Source organism: Phasianus colchicus, chromosome 21 (genome assembly GCF_987193195.1).
Source record: "Phasianus colchicus chromosome 21, bPhaCol1.hap1.1, whole genome shotgun sequence".
Classification (NCBI taxonomy): domain Eukaryota; kingdom Metazoa; phylum Chordata; class Aves; order Galliformes; family Phasianidae; genus Phasianus; species Phasianus colchicus.
In genome coordinates this window covers 9,966,278-9,985,044 of record NC_143456.1, presented here as the reverse complement: position 1 = coordinate 9,985,044, position 18,767 = coordinate 9,966,278, and the positions used below count along the sequence as shown (strand labels likewise).

At 41.7% G+C, this 18,767-nt stretch overlaps 2 protein-coding genes across 5 annotated transcripts in view; one reads left to right on the top strand and one right to left on the bottom strand.

Annotated features, from left to right (window-relative positions):
* NOS2 (nitric oxide synthase 2) overlaps positions 1–18,767 on the top strand; it is a 109,694-nt gene that overhangs the window by 30,636 nt on the left and 60,291 nt on the right. The gene's annotated exons all lie outside the window — the stretch shown is intronic.
* The window catches only part of KSR1 (kinase suppressor of ras 1), a 57,495-nt gene that overhangs the window by 8,928 nt on the left and 29,800 nt on the right, over positions 1–18,767 (bottom strand). The window contains exons 3-16 of one of the 2 annotated variants that reach the window (XM_031591423.2): positions 11,620–11,767; positions 9,703–10,174; positions 9,208–9,212; positions 7,333–7,393; positions 6,492–6,575; positions 5,915–5,976; positions 5,706–5,812; positions 5,242–5,410; positions 3,993–4,034; positions 3,192–3,246; positions 2,493–2,538; positions 1,658–2,037; positions 921–1,017; positions 87–220 (exon numbers count right to left, since the gene is read on the bottom strand). In XM_031591423.2, coding sequence (XP_031447283.1) covers positions 87–220; positions 921–1,017; positions 1,658–2,037; positions 2,493–2,538; positions 3,192–3,246; positions 3,993–4,034; positions 5,242–5,410; positions 5,706–5,812; positions 5,915–5,976; positions 6,492–6,575; positions 7,333–7,393; positions 9,208–9,212; positions 9,703–10,174; positions 11,620–11,767 — 1,862 coding nt within the window. Of the gene's footprint in view, positions 1–86; positions 221–920; positions 1,018–1,657; positions 2,038–2,492; positions 2,539–3,191; positions 3,247–3,992; positions 4,035–5,241; positions 5,411–5,705; positions 5,813–5,914; positions 5,977–6,491; positions 6,576–7,332; positions 9,186–9,207; positions 9,213–9,702; positions 10,175–11,619; positions 11,768–18,767 lie in introns of those variants that run through there. The other variant, XM_090122273.1, reaches the window with a different exon arrangement.

The following is an 18,767-nucleotide window of genomic DNA, read 5'->3' as shown; positions in this document are numbered from 1 at the left end:
GCACTGTGTAATGCATTGAAGTGTGTCCCTGTTGGACTGTTTTTTATCACCCCAGAAGTGAACCATGCACTGAAACTTCCACCTACCTTCCTTCCTGAACCACACCCGAAATTCCAAATAGTCCAAAGTCAGTGATCACTACTTTCCCATTGTCATAAAAAACATTCTTGGATTTCAGATCCTTGTGTACAATCCCCTTTGCGTGAAGATAACCCATGCCCTGGAAAAAAAGTTTATATGCAGAGAAGTAAATCTTGTCTTGTTTACAAACCTCTAGCTGGGCATGCCTTTCTTTCTAATACATGTTTATTTACTCCAGCATAAACAGTAAGTGGGGACACAGCACCTTCCTTCTCTGTACAGCAGGGCTGCTGGGAAGGTACTTCTAATTGAAGTGGTAAGTGACTGTGAACTTCACAACTCTGAATAAGTGTTTATGTGTATGAACAAGGAACAACTGACACAAGCTTGCCCAGTAAATTCCTAGGTGCTTCTACCAGCAAAGAAAACAGCTTCAGAAATGCTACTTCAATTGAGCAATACTGAAAACAACTATGGAAAACTGCAAATCTGGAAGATAATATCTACTTCAGAATGCATTAACATAGCTGTCGTTACTAATAAAAGAGAAGAGACTGGGAAGGAAATATGCCCTGCATGCATTTCTTCATGCTTGCCTTTTATCAGAATTCTCTCTCCCCAACTCCAGATAAGCAAAAGATTAATTTCTGTCCCTACAGGTCTTCAGCTTTCTGCCCACTGAATTAGCAGTTTTTCTTCCGTTTCAAGTTTTTCCCTGCTGCAGCACCCTGTGGTAAGGCTATTGAACTTACAAGCCTTCTCCAGCTGTGCAGTCTCTCAACATTTGCTGAGGTACTGCCCAGAACGCAAATGTCTCTGATAGCATGGTGTATGCTTACCTTAATGATCTCCTGTGCTATCTGCCTGGTTTTGTTAATATCCAAGGATATCTTGGGGTCCCTTACAAATGAATAAAGTGTCCTTCCTTTGCAGAAGCTATAAGAAAGAAGAATAAGAGTCCTAAAAAGTATCATTAAAACATTGGAGGAACATAAAAATGACCACTGGATGCTCAAATGGTACCCTTATCATGCTGACAGAATCAGTCTTCTTCCCTATGCTGAGCATTACCATTTTCAATGATGTAAATGGCTCAGTTGACATCTGTGTGGGTGTGCACAGTCACAGCTATCACTAAAACATGTTCAAGCAAATACTTGTGTGTTTCCTCAGTGGCCCTGATCTCGTTACACTCTTCTGACATATAAGCCCAGTTTTCAAAACCAGAGCACCAGTTTCTACTGAGACTGCTGATTACTTTCTCCCACTTTAAGAATTCGAAAGACTTTAAGAGATTAAAAAATAAGAATTGTCAATAAATAAGCTCCCTAACAAGAGACGCCTCTAATATCCAAACCTCCAAGCAACGGAGGCTGCATTTATGTCTTCCACCTTCAGACTACAGAAATATTACATATTCATTTATAATTCATGCATATATTATAAATATGCATCAAATATTTCTTATACAATTATATAACTTACAAATATGTTTATGAAAATTTATTCTAAATTATTACTGTTATAAATAGGTAAGCATGTGTAGTACTGCTAACAGAAGTTGCTATATCCTTACCTGGTAATGATTGCTAAGTGAGGAGGGTTCATGCACGCTCCCATGAAAAGCACCACGTTCTCATGCCGGGTCTGTCTGTAATTCATCACCTCCTTTTTAAAGAGCTTGAGATGATCCTGATTGTTCCCATCTATCTCCAGCAGCCTGATGGCCACTTCCCCGTGCCATTTTCCCTTGTGAACCTTTCCCCATCGTCCTTGGCCAATGGGATCCCCTAGTTCGATCTGTTCAAAGGGAATGTCCCATTCCTGCAGGTAGACGCTGGTCTGGCTGGGTTTGCGATAAATCATCCCTTGCAAGTGCGGCCTTCTGTTTGGCAAATCTTCCACTTCGTCCTCATCATCTTCAGGTTCTGATTTATTACTCTCAGGTTCTTCCACCTGTTTACGGAAAGAGAAAGGAAAAGCATGCAGAGAGTCTGTTTTGAGAGGACTTGGGTGGGTTGTACCAATTTACTACAGATCTAAAGATCTCTTCACAGGACAAAGTCATCTGAGAAGGCTATAAAAAGGCATACACCTCCTCTGGGGAAATGGCTCAAGAACCACTTGAGAAACAACTGCGGGCAACTGAGTGAACCACAGATTTGAGAAGTATCACCTTTGCCCAATTAGAAACAGTTACTTTTTGTTACAAGTATTTCATTGTTTCAGCCTGGCAACAGAAACCACCAATTGTCAGATCTTTGCACAGATCTTTGCAGCATAGACAGCTGAGTGAAACTGAAGGCACAGCCAGTCTGCACTCATGGCTCCACAGCCACAAGCTTCTGTTGTGTTACAACATGGCCTTTGGGTTACAAAAGAGGTATAAAAGGGGAAACCATTAAACCTACCTCTGCTTCATGTTTAACTCCATCTGTATCTGGCTGTTCTTTAGCACTAACAAGAGAAGACAGATTTGTAGTAAGAAATAAATAGGGTGCAGATAGTGAAAGCAGTATAGTCAATCAGATCAAAGTACAATCAGTGCTGGACTTAACAGCTAGGCACTTTCTAAGATTACTTTGGCAAATAAGAGACAAAGACTTTGAAGTGATTCTCAGTGTTTAAGTGGTAGGAATTCACTGGCAGTGGTATGGCTGCATCATTACTATGTGTTCCAGTAACAGATGCTCCTATTCCCAGTACTACAAAAACACCTATGGACTGGTCAAGTAATTTTGAGTGCTAGGTATGTAGGTTAAAAACATCAGCACACCCTACAATTCAGATCCCCACAAAGATGTTAGCTTGCCAAGCTCTTCCATGCTGTTTCAATCGTGAAACCATCTACCTTTTATTTCATTGGACCTTCCTGATCTGGGAACATGCACACACAACCATAACTGTGTATCTGAAGGCACAGTCACACTTAAAAAATATTTTCAGTTTTACAAAACCAGAAATACCTGTATCACTCTTGTTGATTGAAAGGACCCTGGAGAAGTTTTCAGATGATACATTCAGCAGGCCACTGATTTCAGTTATAACAATGCCTTCATGCTGACCTGAAGATTATCAGGTTAACACAACATAAAACAAGCAGTACTTACTTTGTGTCTGCAGTGGTTTCTGGAGGCTGTGCTATTTGTGCAGGACTGGGAATTTCTGGAAAGTATGAAAATTATTATACAAATTTTAGACTTCCCATATAGATCAGAATATTCAACATTGCAGTAACGGCTGTTTTACGTGCCTTTATATCAACCAATCCTGGTTTTCTTAACATTCACTTATCTGTAACATTTTGCAATGGCTGTCCTCATCTGTGAGCTGCTCACACCCTTTTAAATGGCCTTCAGCAATCAGAAATACTTGAATCCAGATGCCCCAGTTCTGCAAGGATTAATCTTTATTGCAGGTCATGCATTCCAACCACACTTAGTATGACCAATGTCACCAATGCATAGGAAATTCAGCTTGGATTGCAAATTCTTGCAAAATTTAGAGTACAATACTCTGTACCTGGCATCCTACATCACCAGTTCTCACTTTGGAAATAGACAAGCTGTTTCTGAGGGTGAACAGTGACCAAGAAAAGATCTTGCACATATGAATAATCTTACATCATTTTTAAATCCCACGGGCAAGAACATCAATTCATAAAGGTGAACTCAGCATTCCTGAACTGACAGCATCCATTTATTCTAAGCATATAATCCGAAAAGACAGCCTTAACAAAGGAACACAGCTGTGAGTAGAATCTCACAGCAGAAATCTATTGCTTTATCTGTTGTATTGGATACACTTCTTTTCAAAAGCAGAATTATATTCTTGGGTAGCATGCAGAAATTTATAAACAGTTGCTTTCCAGCAGCAGAAGGTAGTTAGTAGAATTAAAACAGTCAACTCACCTGGGAAGATAAACTGTTGTCTATGCTGAATATAGTAGGCAGCTTTTGTTTGGTTAAAAAAAAAAACACCAGAAAAAAACACAAACACAAAAAACACAACAAACAAGTTAGAGGATCATCAGTAAGTGCCACATATGCATTCCATGAATTAGTCCCAACTCACTGTTGGGAAGCAGATTAGTTGATTATCAGTCTGCTTCAGAGGTGAATTTCAGCACATGCGTTTTTGGAAGACAGATGACACTTGTCACACAAATGCTGTGTTACCAATAAGCAAGCAGTCTGGTGGGAAAACAACCCATTCAGACATCAAGTAGAAGAAGCAAACTCAGAGAACCCAGGGATGCTAACAGGCAGGTCCAGGGAAAAGCTGGTCCTTCAATCCTCTCTCATGTCATCAGATTTTCCAAGCTGCATGCAAAGAGGCTGAAGCTCAAGAGCTATATGCAAGTTTTAATTTCACTTAATCTGAATTACTTGTTCTAATAGAAAGTAACTGCAGTAGAATCCTTGCACTAAACTGGCACTGCTTCTGCTCCTTTTAAGAAGGCTAAAACAGCAACTTTCACAGGTGAGAAATCTTCTGCAAAACATAGCAGTATTTAAGGCCAGATACAGCACCTGTTTAGCAGCATGTGACTTCATTTCCAGATAGAAGGAATTAAGTTTATTCTACTATGAAAGCCTTACCTCTTTCAGCTTTGTTAAAGACAGCATATTTGAGTCCTTAATCTGTGAAGTACGTAAATTCTTCACCATACACGCTTGTCTACACTTTAAAAGCCAGCGTTTGTTGTTGGTTATCTTTTGGAAGGGACCAATAAAACTAATTCATGCCAGCTTTCATTTTAATATTTTGTTCTAGCTATGAACTTATGATTTAAAGCCTCTGGTGACCAAAACCAGCAGGCAGCATGCATTTTATGATACAGTAAGAAAAATGAGGAAAAGAATTCCACTTTCTTTTAGCACTCATCAGAAAAGAAAAAAGAAAAATAAAGTAGGAAGATCACATCATGTAAGAAAGGTACCAGAACTCCTCAGTAATTTCCCTCCTGCAAAAGTATCTTGACTTAAAACCTTGTAAGAACAGACTGTATCCTTTTATCAGATGACAGGAAAAACTTTTACACCTTGAGTAAGACTCAACTATCTATTCAGAAATCTGAATCTACTTATGAAGTCTTGGTTAGCCTCCACAGACGCCTTTCTCATCTTGGCAGAGTTCTCCAGAAAAAGATGAGTTTACCTGGGAAGTTAAATCGTCCATCTCTCTGGCCCATAGGAGATAAGTTTGGGGGAGGTGTTGCACTGGGAGGGTTGGAAGACTGGAAAGGTGCTGGAGAAGACGGCGTGGAAGAGGTTGTAGAAGAGGGATTACTGCTGGAGTCCAGGTGATTTATTGCTGGTGGGTGCTCCTGGAATGCAAGAAAAGTCACTAATGAGTACATAATAAAAATATAAAGTTTCCATTAATGTTTAATGAGACGAGGAAGGCTCATCAAACACAACACAGTTTCTCTGAGTGAGGAGGAGGCTCAAGATGTGCACAACCAATGTTTAACAAGGAGGAAAAGTCATTCTAAAGACTCTTTGCAAAGTGAAAGCTAAAGTGCCATTCTTGTTCCAGCCAGTAAAGTACTACTGTGATCTCTCCTCACTGTAGTTCCTCACTGACTTTGAGGCAGAAGATTCACATCAGTCACTACACACCTTTTTAGTGACTGCTTTGGGAAGAGTTCCAAACTGTGGTTCTGTTGGTCTGTCTACTGGATTGTTGATATCAGAAGGGACAGACTCTGTTCTCCTTATTTTGGTAACTGAAAAACAGGAGATGAGATGGAAAAAACCTTTAATCAGACTTCTTATTCTTGTGATGCCATTTGCTACTTTGATGTGCTAAGAATTTGTAGTAAACTTACTGGGAAGGAATGATATTCTACAAGCAGGTGCCTCTTTAGTACACTTGTTGTGACATTTCAATCTGAAAGAGAAACATTAAATAGCACTTGTTCTTTCCCATAAAGAAGCCTACCCTTAATTTATACTATTTATACGAATCTTAAGGAGAATTCTGGAAAGTTCTGAGCCCCAAAGCAGGTCCATGTGTTCATATGAAGAATCCCATTATACGTATCATTAGGCTACTGAAAGTCAGATAGATACTCTAGCATCTGATTTATTTCTAATAGATTTATCTTCACTTATGACTATCCTGAGACAGGGAACTGCAAAAATTTCAGCTCTCTGAACTGAAAATCCAGAGAATCAAAACTAAATCCTTGTTGCTATACAGGCACTCAACTTCCAGTACAAGATTTGCCTATGATAAGTAGGCTCTCACCCTAAACATTGGCATGCCAAAGCAACCCACTGCCAGTTTGACTGAAAAAAGTGATGCCACTGTTAACAGTGCATCACATCTTGAGATATTTGTTACTAACAGACTTGAATGAATAAAACCTAAACTTATGTAAAAGATCATCTTTGTGTGCTCACCTGCAGTACTTACACTTCACCCCAAACATCATACTTTTCTGACAAACCTGGCAAATCTGAGATAGCCAAGACTTTGTAGAGAACCTAAGCAGAGGAAAGAGGGGAAAAATAAGTTAACTGTGCCTGAAGAAAACTACATTTGTAGCTACAGTCAGGCTCCACTCCTTCAGCATTTTCAGAAAAGGGCAAGTGGTGTTATGGAAGACTTCTCACTTTTCTGATCAGTAGCAATTGAAAGAAGGCTAGCACTGATTCTGCTGGAGTCTGGCTAGCCTGAACATCTTCACAAAGCTAGAACCCAATTTATAGGGCGTGCAGTGATGGTGGTAAGACTATTAACCCTTTTACTAAAAAGAACTGATAGGTTTGTTTGGCATTAGTACTAGCTGTCCCAGTTTTGGTTTGGATTTGGGAAGGTGGCATGCAGGAAACTACAAAGGAAGTAAAAGGAAATACTTTTTCCATGAAGGGAGGAAGGAGCAGCTTCCCTTACATTTTTAGCAGCAGAAGCATTTTAGAAAAGGCACTGTTGCACATTTCTTTTACTTAGCCCTTTCACCCAAGACACAAGCCCCAAAGAAAACATTACTGCTGTTGGTACACCAGTCACTGAAGAATCATAGGTCAGTTAGCTTTGGGAAAAGGATTTCATGAGCTGAACACAGAGATATTAAAAACAGAAGGAGCTGAAATACAGATTTGAGGTTGAACTTGACAAAATGAGGCACCCGACCCAACTTCAAGCCCATCTTTACTACTACAAACACACTAAACATGATGCTGTTCTGGTCTGACCCCTCCATTTATTTCCTTTGTGGTTCCCACACCACGTGTTGCTTACCTGTGTGTTACAGCTAAGCCAAAGTCTCTTCGTACCATTTGAGGGGATCCTTGGGAGAGTTCTGATGGAGAACAAAGATCTTTTAGGGAAGCATTACCCACAGGTACACTTACCAGTTTAGATGTAAACACTGTCACAGATAAAAACGAGTAGCCATGACTTCTCTAGAAGCACAGCTGAGATCAATTTGCGTTGTGCAGTAAAACTCTAAGATAGTAGTGTTTTTCATACAGAGGCAATGTAAACTAAGATTTGGTGTTAGAATCATAATTCTTCCTTCCTTGCATTAAAATGCTATGATTATGTTTAGGGATTAAGTAAGCCCTAGGCCATTCTCAGAACCAAGAGGAAAGTTGCACAATAGCTTACTCCCAATTGGCTTTCCACCAAAACCATCATCCAGTTTTCAGGTAGTCAGTAGATTTCAGTGTATTCTTTTATACTGTAAATTATTATCACCATTTTATAGCAGAACCAAGTGTGGCCCAAAAGAATAAAAAAATTTAGCTGGCATCACTTAGCTAGCCAATAAATGCAGAAAAGGAGAGCTACATCCAAAATCCCAGTCCAGTGCTCCAGTGGTTATACCAAAAAACTTCCTGGAAGCTCTCAAATATTAAGACTGCCATACTTCCTTGAATTAAATCTGTTGTCATTTTGCAAACTGGGAGACAACTCAACCTGTAGGTATCAGCACAGCCTCAAGATGGGATACTGTCAATGCTTATAAAAGCCACTCTCTCTCTTTGACCCTAGGTGGCACCAAATTCTTTTTTTTTTCTTTTTTTTTTTTCTTTTTTTTTTTTTTTTTAGTAATTATTCCAGTGAACTTTTCAAGGCATCTGTGGTCTTCAGCATCTCACAATAGGCTGGATTGACTAGCTGTTTTTCCAAAGAATACTGTTGAGCAAGTGCGGACATCCAAACCACAACTGTCTGCATTAATCATCATAACACAAGTTATGACAGAAGTTATAAATTTTGGAATTTAATGGGACATAAGAGAGCCCACAGTATAATTTTTAAAATAGACTATGTGCATAGAAGCACCAAAAATCTTAATTTGTTTTAACATTTTCTTATACCTTTTCAATTCATTATATAAGTTCCATCACTCTGCAGAGAGAAATGCTCCAATTTCTGCTTACAATTTCATTGTACAATTTTCTCCCTTTGTACTTTTCATTTTTGAAAGTAATTTCTGGGATTTGCTCTAAAGGCTACTCGAGAAATGTATGGTTCTTATATAATCTTCCATACTTCACAGAATGGTGAGGCACTTTCCAAGAGCTTCTAAGATTGCAAGTTCTGTGTCTAAGAGGCAGGTGCACATAGTCATGTTCAGTAGCATTAAAACACAAACGTGTCGGTGTATAAAAGCACAAGTCCTTGTCCTGCAAACCCTTAAATGTGTGAACAGACTCATCAGTAGAGGAAGCATTCTAGATTCAGGAATGTCTGAAGCATTTCTCAAAAGGTCACACACGACTGTCTAGTTTCATCACAGAGACACTAGGCAGTGAATATCTGAAGACACTATCAGAAGACAAATGGTTAGATCTATTTCTAGTACCAAGGGACACCAATATGAGCTCTCAGAAGTCAAAGACAAGCAATTACACACAAACTCCTTGTTTTTAGCCCTTAGACATCAGCATTCGTTTTTCCTGTTTTTGTCACCAAAGAAATACCAGGTACAAAAACCCTGTAAGCATCCTGCAATTCTTCACAAAGGTAACAGGAGCTCTGGAATGCAAGGCCTTATTAAGGACTTCCACAGGCTGAACAGAGGTGACCATACTGCAGGCTGTTGACAACAACAGGTTCTTCTCTCCCAATCAAGGAAATACAGTCAAACCTGTAAAAATCTCTTACCGAACCTAGAGAACAAGAAGAAAAAAAAAGCCTGGATCAGTTAAAAAATAAATATTTAGCTTAAGAGTACCTGTCTTCGTACAGAGGCATAGCTGTCACATAGACAGGTTTTCTTAAAGCTCACACTAGCAGCTAAAATACATCTTAAGATAAAATGTAAAAGGATACCAGCCACCTGAACTGAGAGGAACATTTAAGGTCAAAAGAGAATTACAGGATATGGAATTGACTATTAGATATTTGAGAAAAAACTGGTTGGGGCTCTTTCAGAGCAGTAGTCATCCCAACCTCCCAGGAAGGTGCAATTTCATATAAGGAGACTATTAGCAAGCCAGTTTTGTGGTTATCCTAGAATATCCCACTGGTACTGACTGTAAGACTGCAGTGAAACCACAACCAGGCAACTGGCCACCAGCATCAGAACTGGAGCACTGAATGCCTGCTGGTAGGAATACAGCTCTTCACTGCCCAAGGAGAAGGAAGTATCATGCTTACTTTATTGGAGGAACATCATCTATCCTGTTTCCCAGCTGTGATTCATGGGACTTGCTCCTTGTGAGGGTTGGAAAATTAGGTAGCAGCTGAAAAACTTTGCGGCAAGGGGGAGGAGGAGTCCGTGGTGGCTTCAACTTGTGCCGTCTCTTGGCTTGAGGAGTGGTTGGGGGAGTGATGGTGATGCTATGAGGAGTCCTTGGTGTTAACTTTCCACCATGTGCAGGGAAGGCAAAAGGGTCCAGGAGGTTATCTGCATAGATAGAAGGTCCGTGACTTGAGGCAAGAGAATCTGAAGATGAGATTGTAGACACCGACACCGATCGTGCCTGCGGGCTGTTGCCCTTGGGAAGGTTCAGTGCACTGTGAGTCCATGTGGGTGCGGAGGAGCAAGGGCACTCAGTCGTGTTTGTAGAGCTGTTCTCTCGGCGTGCTTCAGAAAGATTCATCAGCACATCATCTTTTAACTCCCCACCTGGTCAGCAACCATAGCAATGTTAGGTTTAGAAGGAAAAGAAAACAAAAATGCTGGCACACAAGACTGCACGATGCAGCTTTAGGCTTTTTTCCCCTACTTTGCATCTAGTCAAGTAATTGCTTCTCCTCTCTAAGATCTATCTATGCCATCAGCTAAAGTTAACCTTTAAAACAAGGACTGCATTAACTACCCTTTTTTCATACCTCAAATTCTAAACTAAAATACATTTTAGAAGATCTTATGTTCTAAGATAGGTTGAATTTTAACAGATTAAGTGGTAGTTAGATATCTAGGCTTCAAAAAAAAAATAACCTCTCAAAACACAGAAATTCTTTTTTTTTTTTTTTTTTTAAATGAAAAAGAGGAACATTAATACAAGTGTACCTGAATTTGGGCTAGATGCCAATGCCTTCTGAACAATGGCTGATATTGCTACATATGGATGGGAAATATTTGACAATGCAGAACAAGAAAGATTAGAAAAAAGGAAACATGAAATTGAACTGTTTGTTGGCTTTTCCATTAACTAATCTTTATGGTTTGTGAATGATATAAGCTGTCACAATACCAACAGGAAACACCACCTTTCAGTGACAGATGGGTAACTGTTACAAAGAAAGATCTGATGCACAGGAATGCCAGTATGCTGGTATGCCATGTCTGATACAAATGGAATTTACAATGCTTTGAAAGTAGCCCTGGAAAGTGGCAGGGGAAGATGGTGAAACAGCACTCTAGGAATCTTGAAGTTGTTCTTAAATAATTTAGTCAGATCCACTGGACACGTACATTCCTAATTAAACAGACAGTATCTTTCTTTCCATAATTTCAGTGTAAATCAAAGTTCTTTCTAGCTCTTACATCTGCTGCTGGAATTTTTGGAATGATTATATCAATTTCCAGTCAGAAAAATAGCAGGAAGGAAGCAGCTTTAAAGAGAAGTAAGTCAATTGGCAGCCTGCAGTGATAAAGGGTTGTCAGAGCAATGTTCTGCTTTTCCAAAGAATTAAGCTGAAAAACACTCAGATTTCTAAGCTGCATCATATGAAACAGAATTACCTTCTCACTGAGCTGGCAATATCGGGGGAGAGGAGGTTGCATTTGTTAGGTCCAGGATACTAAATGATGGAAGATTCACTGCAGCACCAGACCCAACTCTGAACACAGAGGGAACAATCTTACAGCCTGTTGAGCTGGGGAGTGTATTTCTACATACTTTTCTTTCCAGAGCTAAAATATTGTCAAAAACCAAATCTCACTCATAGCTCTAGATGCATTTGATTGCTCTAATTTCATGCAGATCCAAGAGCCATAACCTGTCATCAATTATAGCATATAACCAAAGACACAAAGGTTTCTGTAGATTATCTCAAATGAAAGGAAGAGGGATGCGATCTGGGTTGCTGAAAAACTAATTCCATAGGAAAAAAGCAGTCTTATACCTGATTCAGTCACCTTCCTTAAGCAGCTCAGTGCCCCATTGAGTCTGGAGCACTCCTCATCTCTGGCGCCACACTTCTTCATCGTTTCTTTCACCTTTGATTCATTCATTTCAAGTAAGGCATCTAAGGTTAGCTCCTCTGGTATTCTCTGCAGGAGAAAAAAAGTCAATATACTTTTTTATATATACCTATAATAAGACTGTCATCTTTGTTTCTGATGTAAAGTAGTGCCACTGTCTCACTGCCTGGTCTGACTCATCATTTACTCACTTGGCTGTGTGTCTCTCGTAGGGATCAGTGGGTCAGTAGTGATCACACAGCAGCAAGTGCTCAGAATCTGCTCTCCGTTCTCTCTACACCAAGAGAGACCAGGCACATGCTTGAGTGTGCTCTGTATCACTAGGATGTCATCGTCCTTCTCCAGTATTTAAATCAGGATTAGAGGTGACTGACATATTCTTCTCCCCCCCCGTGGAAAGTTTTCACTCAATATTTTTTAAAAGTTATCTATATCATTAAAACAAAACAGGCCAAAAATCTGAAGGAAAAAAACAAAAAATGGCAAATATTTGGTTTTCACTGGAGAAATGAAAACTTCAAACAGTGTGGAAAATGGCTTCTTTCAACAGAAAGAATGTTCTGATAAAGAGATCTTGATCTCCTCCTTAAGCAATTTTACTTTCATTAGAGGACCAGCCTTACTGATACCCTGCTTAGAAAGATACTCGTGTAGATCTCCTTGTGCCTCTTAATACACCAAACCCCCACAAAGATAATCAAGCAGACACAAAAGGTAGAGGATTCTGGAAAGCATGAAATGATCAGATGTTCCCTGACAAAGTTAAGCTGTATTGCCTCTCTCCTCCCTCATTCAAATGTTTCCAGCGTAAGTCTGCAGCAATTGTAGTTAATAAACAAAACCAGGATACTTAGTGCAGATACCCAGGAATTTCCCTCACAGTTTTGCCTAAACAAACCTCACTGCTGCCTGTTCTCACAATGAGATCACAAGTTTCACAATATTTGGCCTCCTTCCTGAAGTTTCAGCTGCTGGAACCGTGCTGCATAACAAGGTTTCAACCTCTATTTAAATGGGAAACAGAGTGTATCTGTTTGAAAATAAAAAGCTTGAAATCCTGTGGACATTTAACACCAACTCTTCAAACCCTAAAAGGCTGCAAATCAAATCTGAGTGTGCTTTGATGAATGTTGTCTTAAGATCACACCTCTCACAATCCCAACTAGGGGCAAAGTTTGCCTGGATCCTAAAATCAAGAGATGAATCAAAACTGCTGCCATTGCTTTGACACAGGCAGCTGGTCTTAAACATTCTGAAATGCTCAAGTAGAGGTGCTGAGAGTGCTCAGCTAATCACACCATACTTCTAAAGTGATTAAGAGATAAAGTTAACCTGCCTTAATTCAGGCATTTCAATGCTAAACATCTTACATTTGAACTAATCTCCCTAAAATCCACCTCTCAAATATTCCAGCATGAAGCCAGCCCGGCTTTGTTCACAAACCAGCCAAACTGAACTAATTCCAGCATTAAACCAAGTTTGTCTGACAGTGAGCTGTTTCCCAGCACCCTCTGGTTCCACTCCTCTGCACGCAGAGAGCAGCTCACAGAAGCATCTTTGTTCAGCACTATCACAAGGCTGGCTGTGATGCAAGATGCCGGCCTCGCAGTGATGGGAGCAGCCGTGGCACAAGCACGGTGCATCCCTGCAACATGGGAGCGGTGTCAGAGGGACAGAGTCAGCCAGAGACATCCCAGCACCGCCAGCCTCGGAACACCCACAAACACCTAAAACAGGGCAGAAAGCCTTCAACCACCACAGGTGCCCCTACTTTCTAAAGCAAAGATGTTACCACTTCCATTAAAGCGTAAGGGAAAGCCAATGCCTCTTGCGAGACGCACTCATCCCACTTCAGGCTTTTACACAGTCACAGAATAAGCAGGATTACAGCGATGTCATTCTTGAATTATCTCAAAATATTTCCTCACTACCACCACTCCCTGAGCTGAGATTGCATAGCTGCTGCTTTAAGTAATGGCATCACGCAGCTCTCAGTATGAGCTACCGAGTCACATTACCCAGTACCACCTCACTTTCCCATCCTTTGCACGACACAAAAGTAACCAGTAACTTGTTAGAGCTATTCGTAAGTCAATCAGTAAATTGAGATAGACTAAGATTTTCAGAAACCTGAACGTGTCCATCACAGACAACCCCACCCCTGGCCCAGGCTTCAAGCAGTAGTGTGAGATGACATGTGGGGTCAGCCAGGATGGGATGCGATGGACGGAGCAGGTGGGGATCAGATTCCCTCTGCTCCTGCTCTGTGGAGGCCCCAGATTGGAAAAGCACTGCTGATCTGCACTGCTAACATTCGGGTTGATGATTGGCACAGGGGGTATCAAGGCTTGGCAGCTAATTATATGTGGGCTGGCAGAAATTCCAGTGAGCCACACAGTGCTTTGTAACAGCAGGTGTAGCATCACATACCAAAAGCAATTCTCCGTGCTCAGTTTAGAGATTGAAGTCAGTAAAGGAAATCCCAATAAAATATTATATTTTAAATATGTGAAGGCTAGAAGAAAGAAGGAAGTCAGTTTGTTCTGCAAGCCTACCTCCCCCCAGGTACCCAGGATACAGTCAGGTTCTCTTCTACTTATTCTCCTTTTACAAGGAGGGCAGAGTACAGCAGTTACCCAGGCCATGTGCCACAGCACCTCTGACATGAGCCTTGTACCCATACAGTTAGTCCTCAGTGGAGTATGAAATGGTCTATTAGGACTTCATACAAAAAACAAAAACAACAAAAAAAAAAACACCAAGCAGCATATACTGAATGTGTGATTCAAGTTGTATCAGCGAGGAAGAGCTGACTATTTTTACTTACCCCAAATTAGCTTTCCTGGTTGTGCTAGTATAGACAAGGCTTCAGTGGGGAATTCCAATTCCCTGCTGCAGGAGGTATGAGGAATGGCATCTGGGCTCAGCTCTGGCTCCTATGAGCACATGCTCACTGCTCCCCAGGGACAGTCCACAAACACAGAATTGTTCATCTCCACCAGTACAGATGGGTGGGGGTGGTGGGGAGGGGTTACCACAATGGTCTGTGAGCGGAGCTGAGTCCTGCACAGCAGCATTTGGAGCCCCACAGGTCCTTCTCTCATTCCCACAGGAGCATAACCAGCATTTACTGACACAGAGAACCAAGCCGTATCTTTGTCCCACTGCAGCTCCACAGTTAAACCACAGGACTGCCTGTTCTTGCAAGGCTGGCACTGTTGGTTGTTTTTCTTTTTTAAAGATCAAACTGCTGCAAGGAGGAATCCCTAGCTTTCACTTCATTTTTCAAACCTTCCTAGTTTTAGAGAAAATCCTTAACACCGGTTTTTAAAAAATGACAAAGCACTCCAAGCTACCACCTTTTTACAAGTGCTCAGGCATCTCTTCCTTTGCGGTATGCAGTTGCTGCGGAGGGCTTGAACTCTGTCACCCCGAGGCTGACCAGTTTCACTTCCGCCAGCAGCACTGCGCTCTGTGCCTCAATGCATGCAACACGAGGCACAGCCCAGCACTTCATGGAAGCCCAGGCTCACTGCTGGCTTTGCTCTCCATCCTAAGTGTGCTTTCACCCAGGCACACCCCAACAGTGCAGCCTGCTGTAAGCTCATCTCCTTCCTGGGCCAGCACGCAAAGTCCAATCTACTCTTTTGCTCAATAGTTTAATTTTAGAAAGACAGAATAACAAGTTGTAGGAAAGTATAAGTACAGAAAAGGAGATTATATTTAAACAGCCCCAATGACCTTGAGCTGGGAGAGCTCAGACTTTCTGAACCTGCTGCCACACAACAAAAGAAATAAGCCTTCAAAGAGGGGGAGGGAGGGGAAGTAAGAGGCTTTCTTTAAAGAACCACTCGTGTTGCACATATACAGTGGCTTAGTATAAAACTGGCCAACACGAGCCCCTAAGATCAGCCTTACATAATTTACCTGTGTTATCCTCCCAGCCAGCGTGACAGTGATAAGGGTCACCAGCTCAAGATGGAGCTTAAAACATGCCCCGCTGATGCTCTGGCTCAGCTGTTGAGCTGTGCAGATGTGGGCTCCAGCCCTCCACTGGTGCAAGTGCAATTCTGAGCACTTCAGAAGCAGTTATTGCCATTTTTCAGCACTGACAGTGAGCAATATGGGTTCAACAGACTCATCTTCACCTCATTCTTCACAGGTGCTGTGGCTTTAAAATAAATGCAGCTTGTAGGCTTGCATTAGGGCCAAGCTAAGTGCCATCTCCCCAGGTGCACCTTTCCTTGCCTACAGAATAACACAGCATGCTGCAAGATATTCACATACTACTCTAATAGTAGGGAAAAATTTATTAAGGGGAAAAAAAATACATCTAGAAACTGCTGCTTTCAATCTTTCAGCACCTCAGAACAGCACCAGCAAAACTCAGAGCCTTACTCACATAAGCTGTGCAGCAGAAACAACGTTAAAAAAAGCCCAAACCAGAAAGAGAACTTCCCTACAAAGCTCACTCGCCTATCAGACATACAGACTGCACTCTGTAGCATCCGTGTTTAAAGGGGAGAAAAGCAATCCAGAGCATCCCAGAAGCCATCCAGAGGTTACTCTGAATTAGCCAGGGTGAAGAGTTCATGATAGCATAATGTCTTTAATCTTGTCTAGTGTCCAACTTAAATCCTTGAAACATGGCAAAAATGCTGATATCTAACACAGTGCATGAGGTATTTTTGGTAAAAATTCTTTAGTGCAGATAAGCCTACAGAGCTAATGCTGTGGTACTTGGACAAATCAGCCTGACCTGCCCCTCAACCTAGTAGACAGGGCTCTTCCTGTAAAGACAGACAGTTGACAAGGCCCCAAGTGCCTCCTCTTAAATCAATGCATTCTCTCACCAGCCATCCTCCTGTGAAGCAGCAAATGTTAGAAGAGAAAGCTCATTACATAATGTGCTTAAACTCCCACTGATAGCAAAGCAATCAGGATGCTCTTAAGAACATTTTGTGCCTGATGATTTTTCCTTTGCTCTGGTTTACTGGTGTCCAATGAAGAAGTTACTGAAAAATCGTTCTGTTCTTAGATTTCTGAAGTTTTACGGGCGTTCTGGAATGCCTCCCACATTGAATTTCTCACTTGCATTAAGCTGTATGTACAGGCTATGGTTTTGCTTAACATCTGCACCATCTCAGCTCTCACAAACCAGTGGGCGGAGAGAAGCTGGCAGGCTCAGGGCAGTCCCACTCTGCTCTTCGCAGACAGGAGCTGTAGCTTTTCTGTAGGAAGGCAGGCGTACAGCTGCAGATCTCACTGCAGTCTGGAGGGGTGTGAGAGCCTCCCTGACCCCGTGCCATAAGTGGTTCAGTGCTGCGAGGGGAACCCACCTGCCGTGGCAGGGCCAGCGAGCCCTGACAGCAGCGGGGAATGGCTGCTTACACTGGGGAGTGGCCCTCAGCTGGCACATGGTGATGAAGTACAGGTGCACAAAGCCTGCATGACAGAGTTCATTTGCATGCACATAATAAGCAGATTCAGGATCTCAGCTACCTAGCTATTGAGTCAGAGCCATGGAAATCCCAGACAGATATCCTTACAGGAGATGAGAGGACACACCTGTGGAAACCTGACAGGGTTAGGCAGATCTGCCTCTGGTGTTCCCCCAACCAAAGTAAAGATGGACACACAGAAATGCCACACCTTTCCTCAAGCAACTGATCGGCATGATCCGCTGCAACCTAGAGCCCAGTCAACCAGCAAAACCATGGGCCGTGGTCTAACAGTATCAGTGCTGCACTGGGGCCTCACCCTGTACAGCCTCTCACAGGGACAGCAGGAGGCTCTTAAGTTCATTCTTACTCGCGGCACAAACCTTTCCTGCTGTGTGCCAAGTGCTGCCCCTGGCTTGCTCAGGAACCAATCTGCCCCCCCACGCAGGACAGTCATCTGTACTAAAAACAGCTTTCCAAGCTTTCCAGACTTGATTGACTGGAACCCCTGCTACATAGTGAGCAGGGCTGGTTCAGACATGCTTTGGGAGATAAGGAGATGACTGTGTTTCTAATTTACTTTTTAAGATGATGACAAGTTATATGTGGGAACAGAATATTGATGTTTCTGGGAAGAACAAGAAAAAAGGCAGAGAATTTTTTCTATGCTAAAGAAAGTAAGTTAATAGAGCTTTTTAATCACTTTTTATTTAGAAGACATGCTGCAAGCCCAGAACCCAGTAAATAGCTCTGCAAGAAACTCCTTCAGTCAGCCTGGGAGCGAGGCTCACATCCTCTTTTCTTCCTGCTCTCCTCAATTCCCAACTCCAGCTCTCAAGAGGAGCATGACAACCCAGAACAGTGTATTTTCCCAGGTTTACAGAGCAACTTTCACCCACTGAAGACAAATACATAACTTTCTGTAGATTTCCTTGACCCACATTTTTTCATTCTCAGTTCAACTATCTCTTTTTCCCAGTTTCAGTCCACCATATTTAGCTACATATGGACCATTTTTTTGTAGTAACTTACACACACGCAGTGCTAATCCTCCTCCAAAACTCCTAGCCAAAAACAAGGCATTTCCTAGAAAAATGCTGTATTTAAAAAGAAAAAAAAAGAAGTCACAGAACAGTATTAGGCCAGCTCCAAAGCAGAACCTGCTCTACAGTAGCCACTGTTTCCTATGATACAAATCTGTCTGGCAACTGATTAGAGGCACAGTAACAAAGAGACAGAAATAGCATGAGTTAGGGTGGGGGGTTCCTTTTTTCCTTACCCCTCCAAATTGTGTATTCACAGACAGCAAACAGGATCACAAAGTCAACACTTGTATTTACCACCTACCTCCAAGTTTTCTAGGTCCACACAGAACAGCCCTTTCACTCTGCGCAGCATGACTGGCTGACTGTTATCCATGTTCACAGGAGCTTGAGCTGTCACCCAATGCCATAAACAGTGCATTGTTATTACTATAATCTCTTCCAGAACTAAAGGATTTTACAAGCAGTCATTATTCTTGTTTTAAATATAGGTTTTCAAAGAAAGAAAGGAGCCCAACAACAAGACAGCAATTATAACAGCAAGAGCTTTCAAGCTTCACAATGTCTAGAACAAGTCACTGGGCA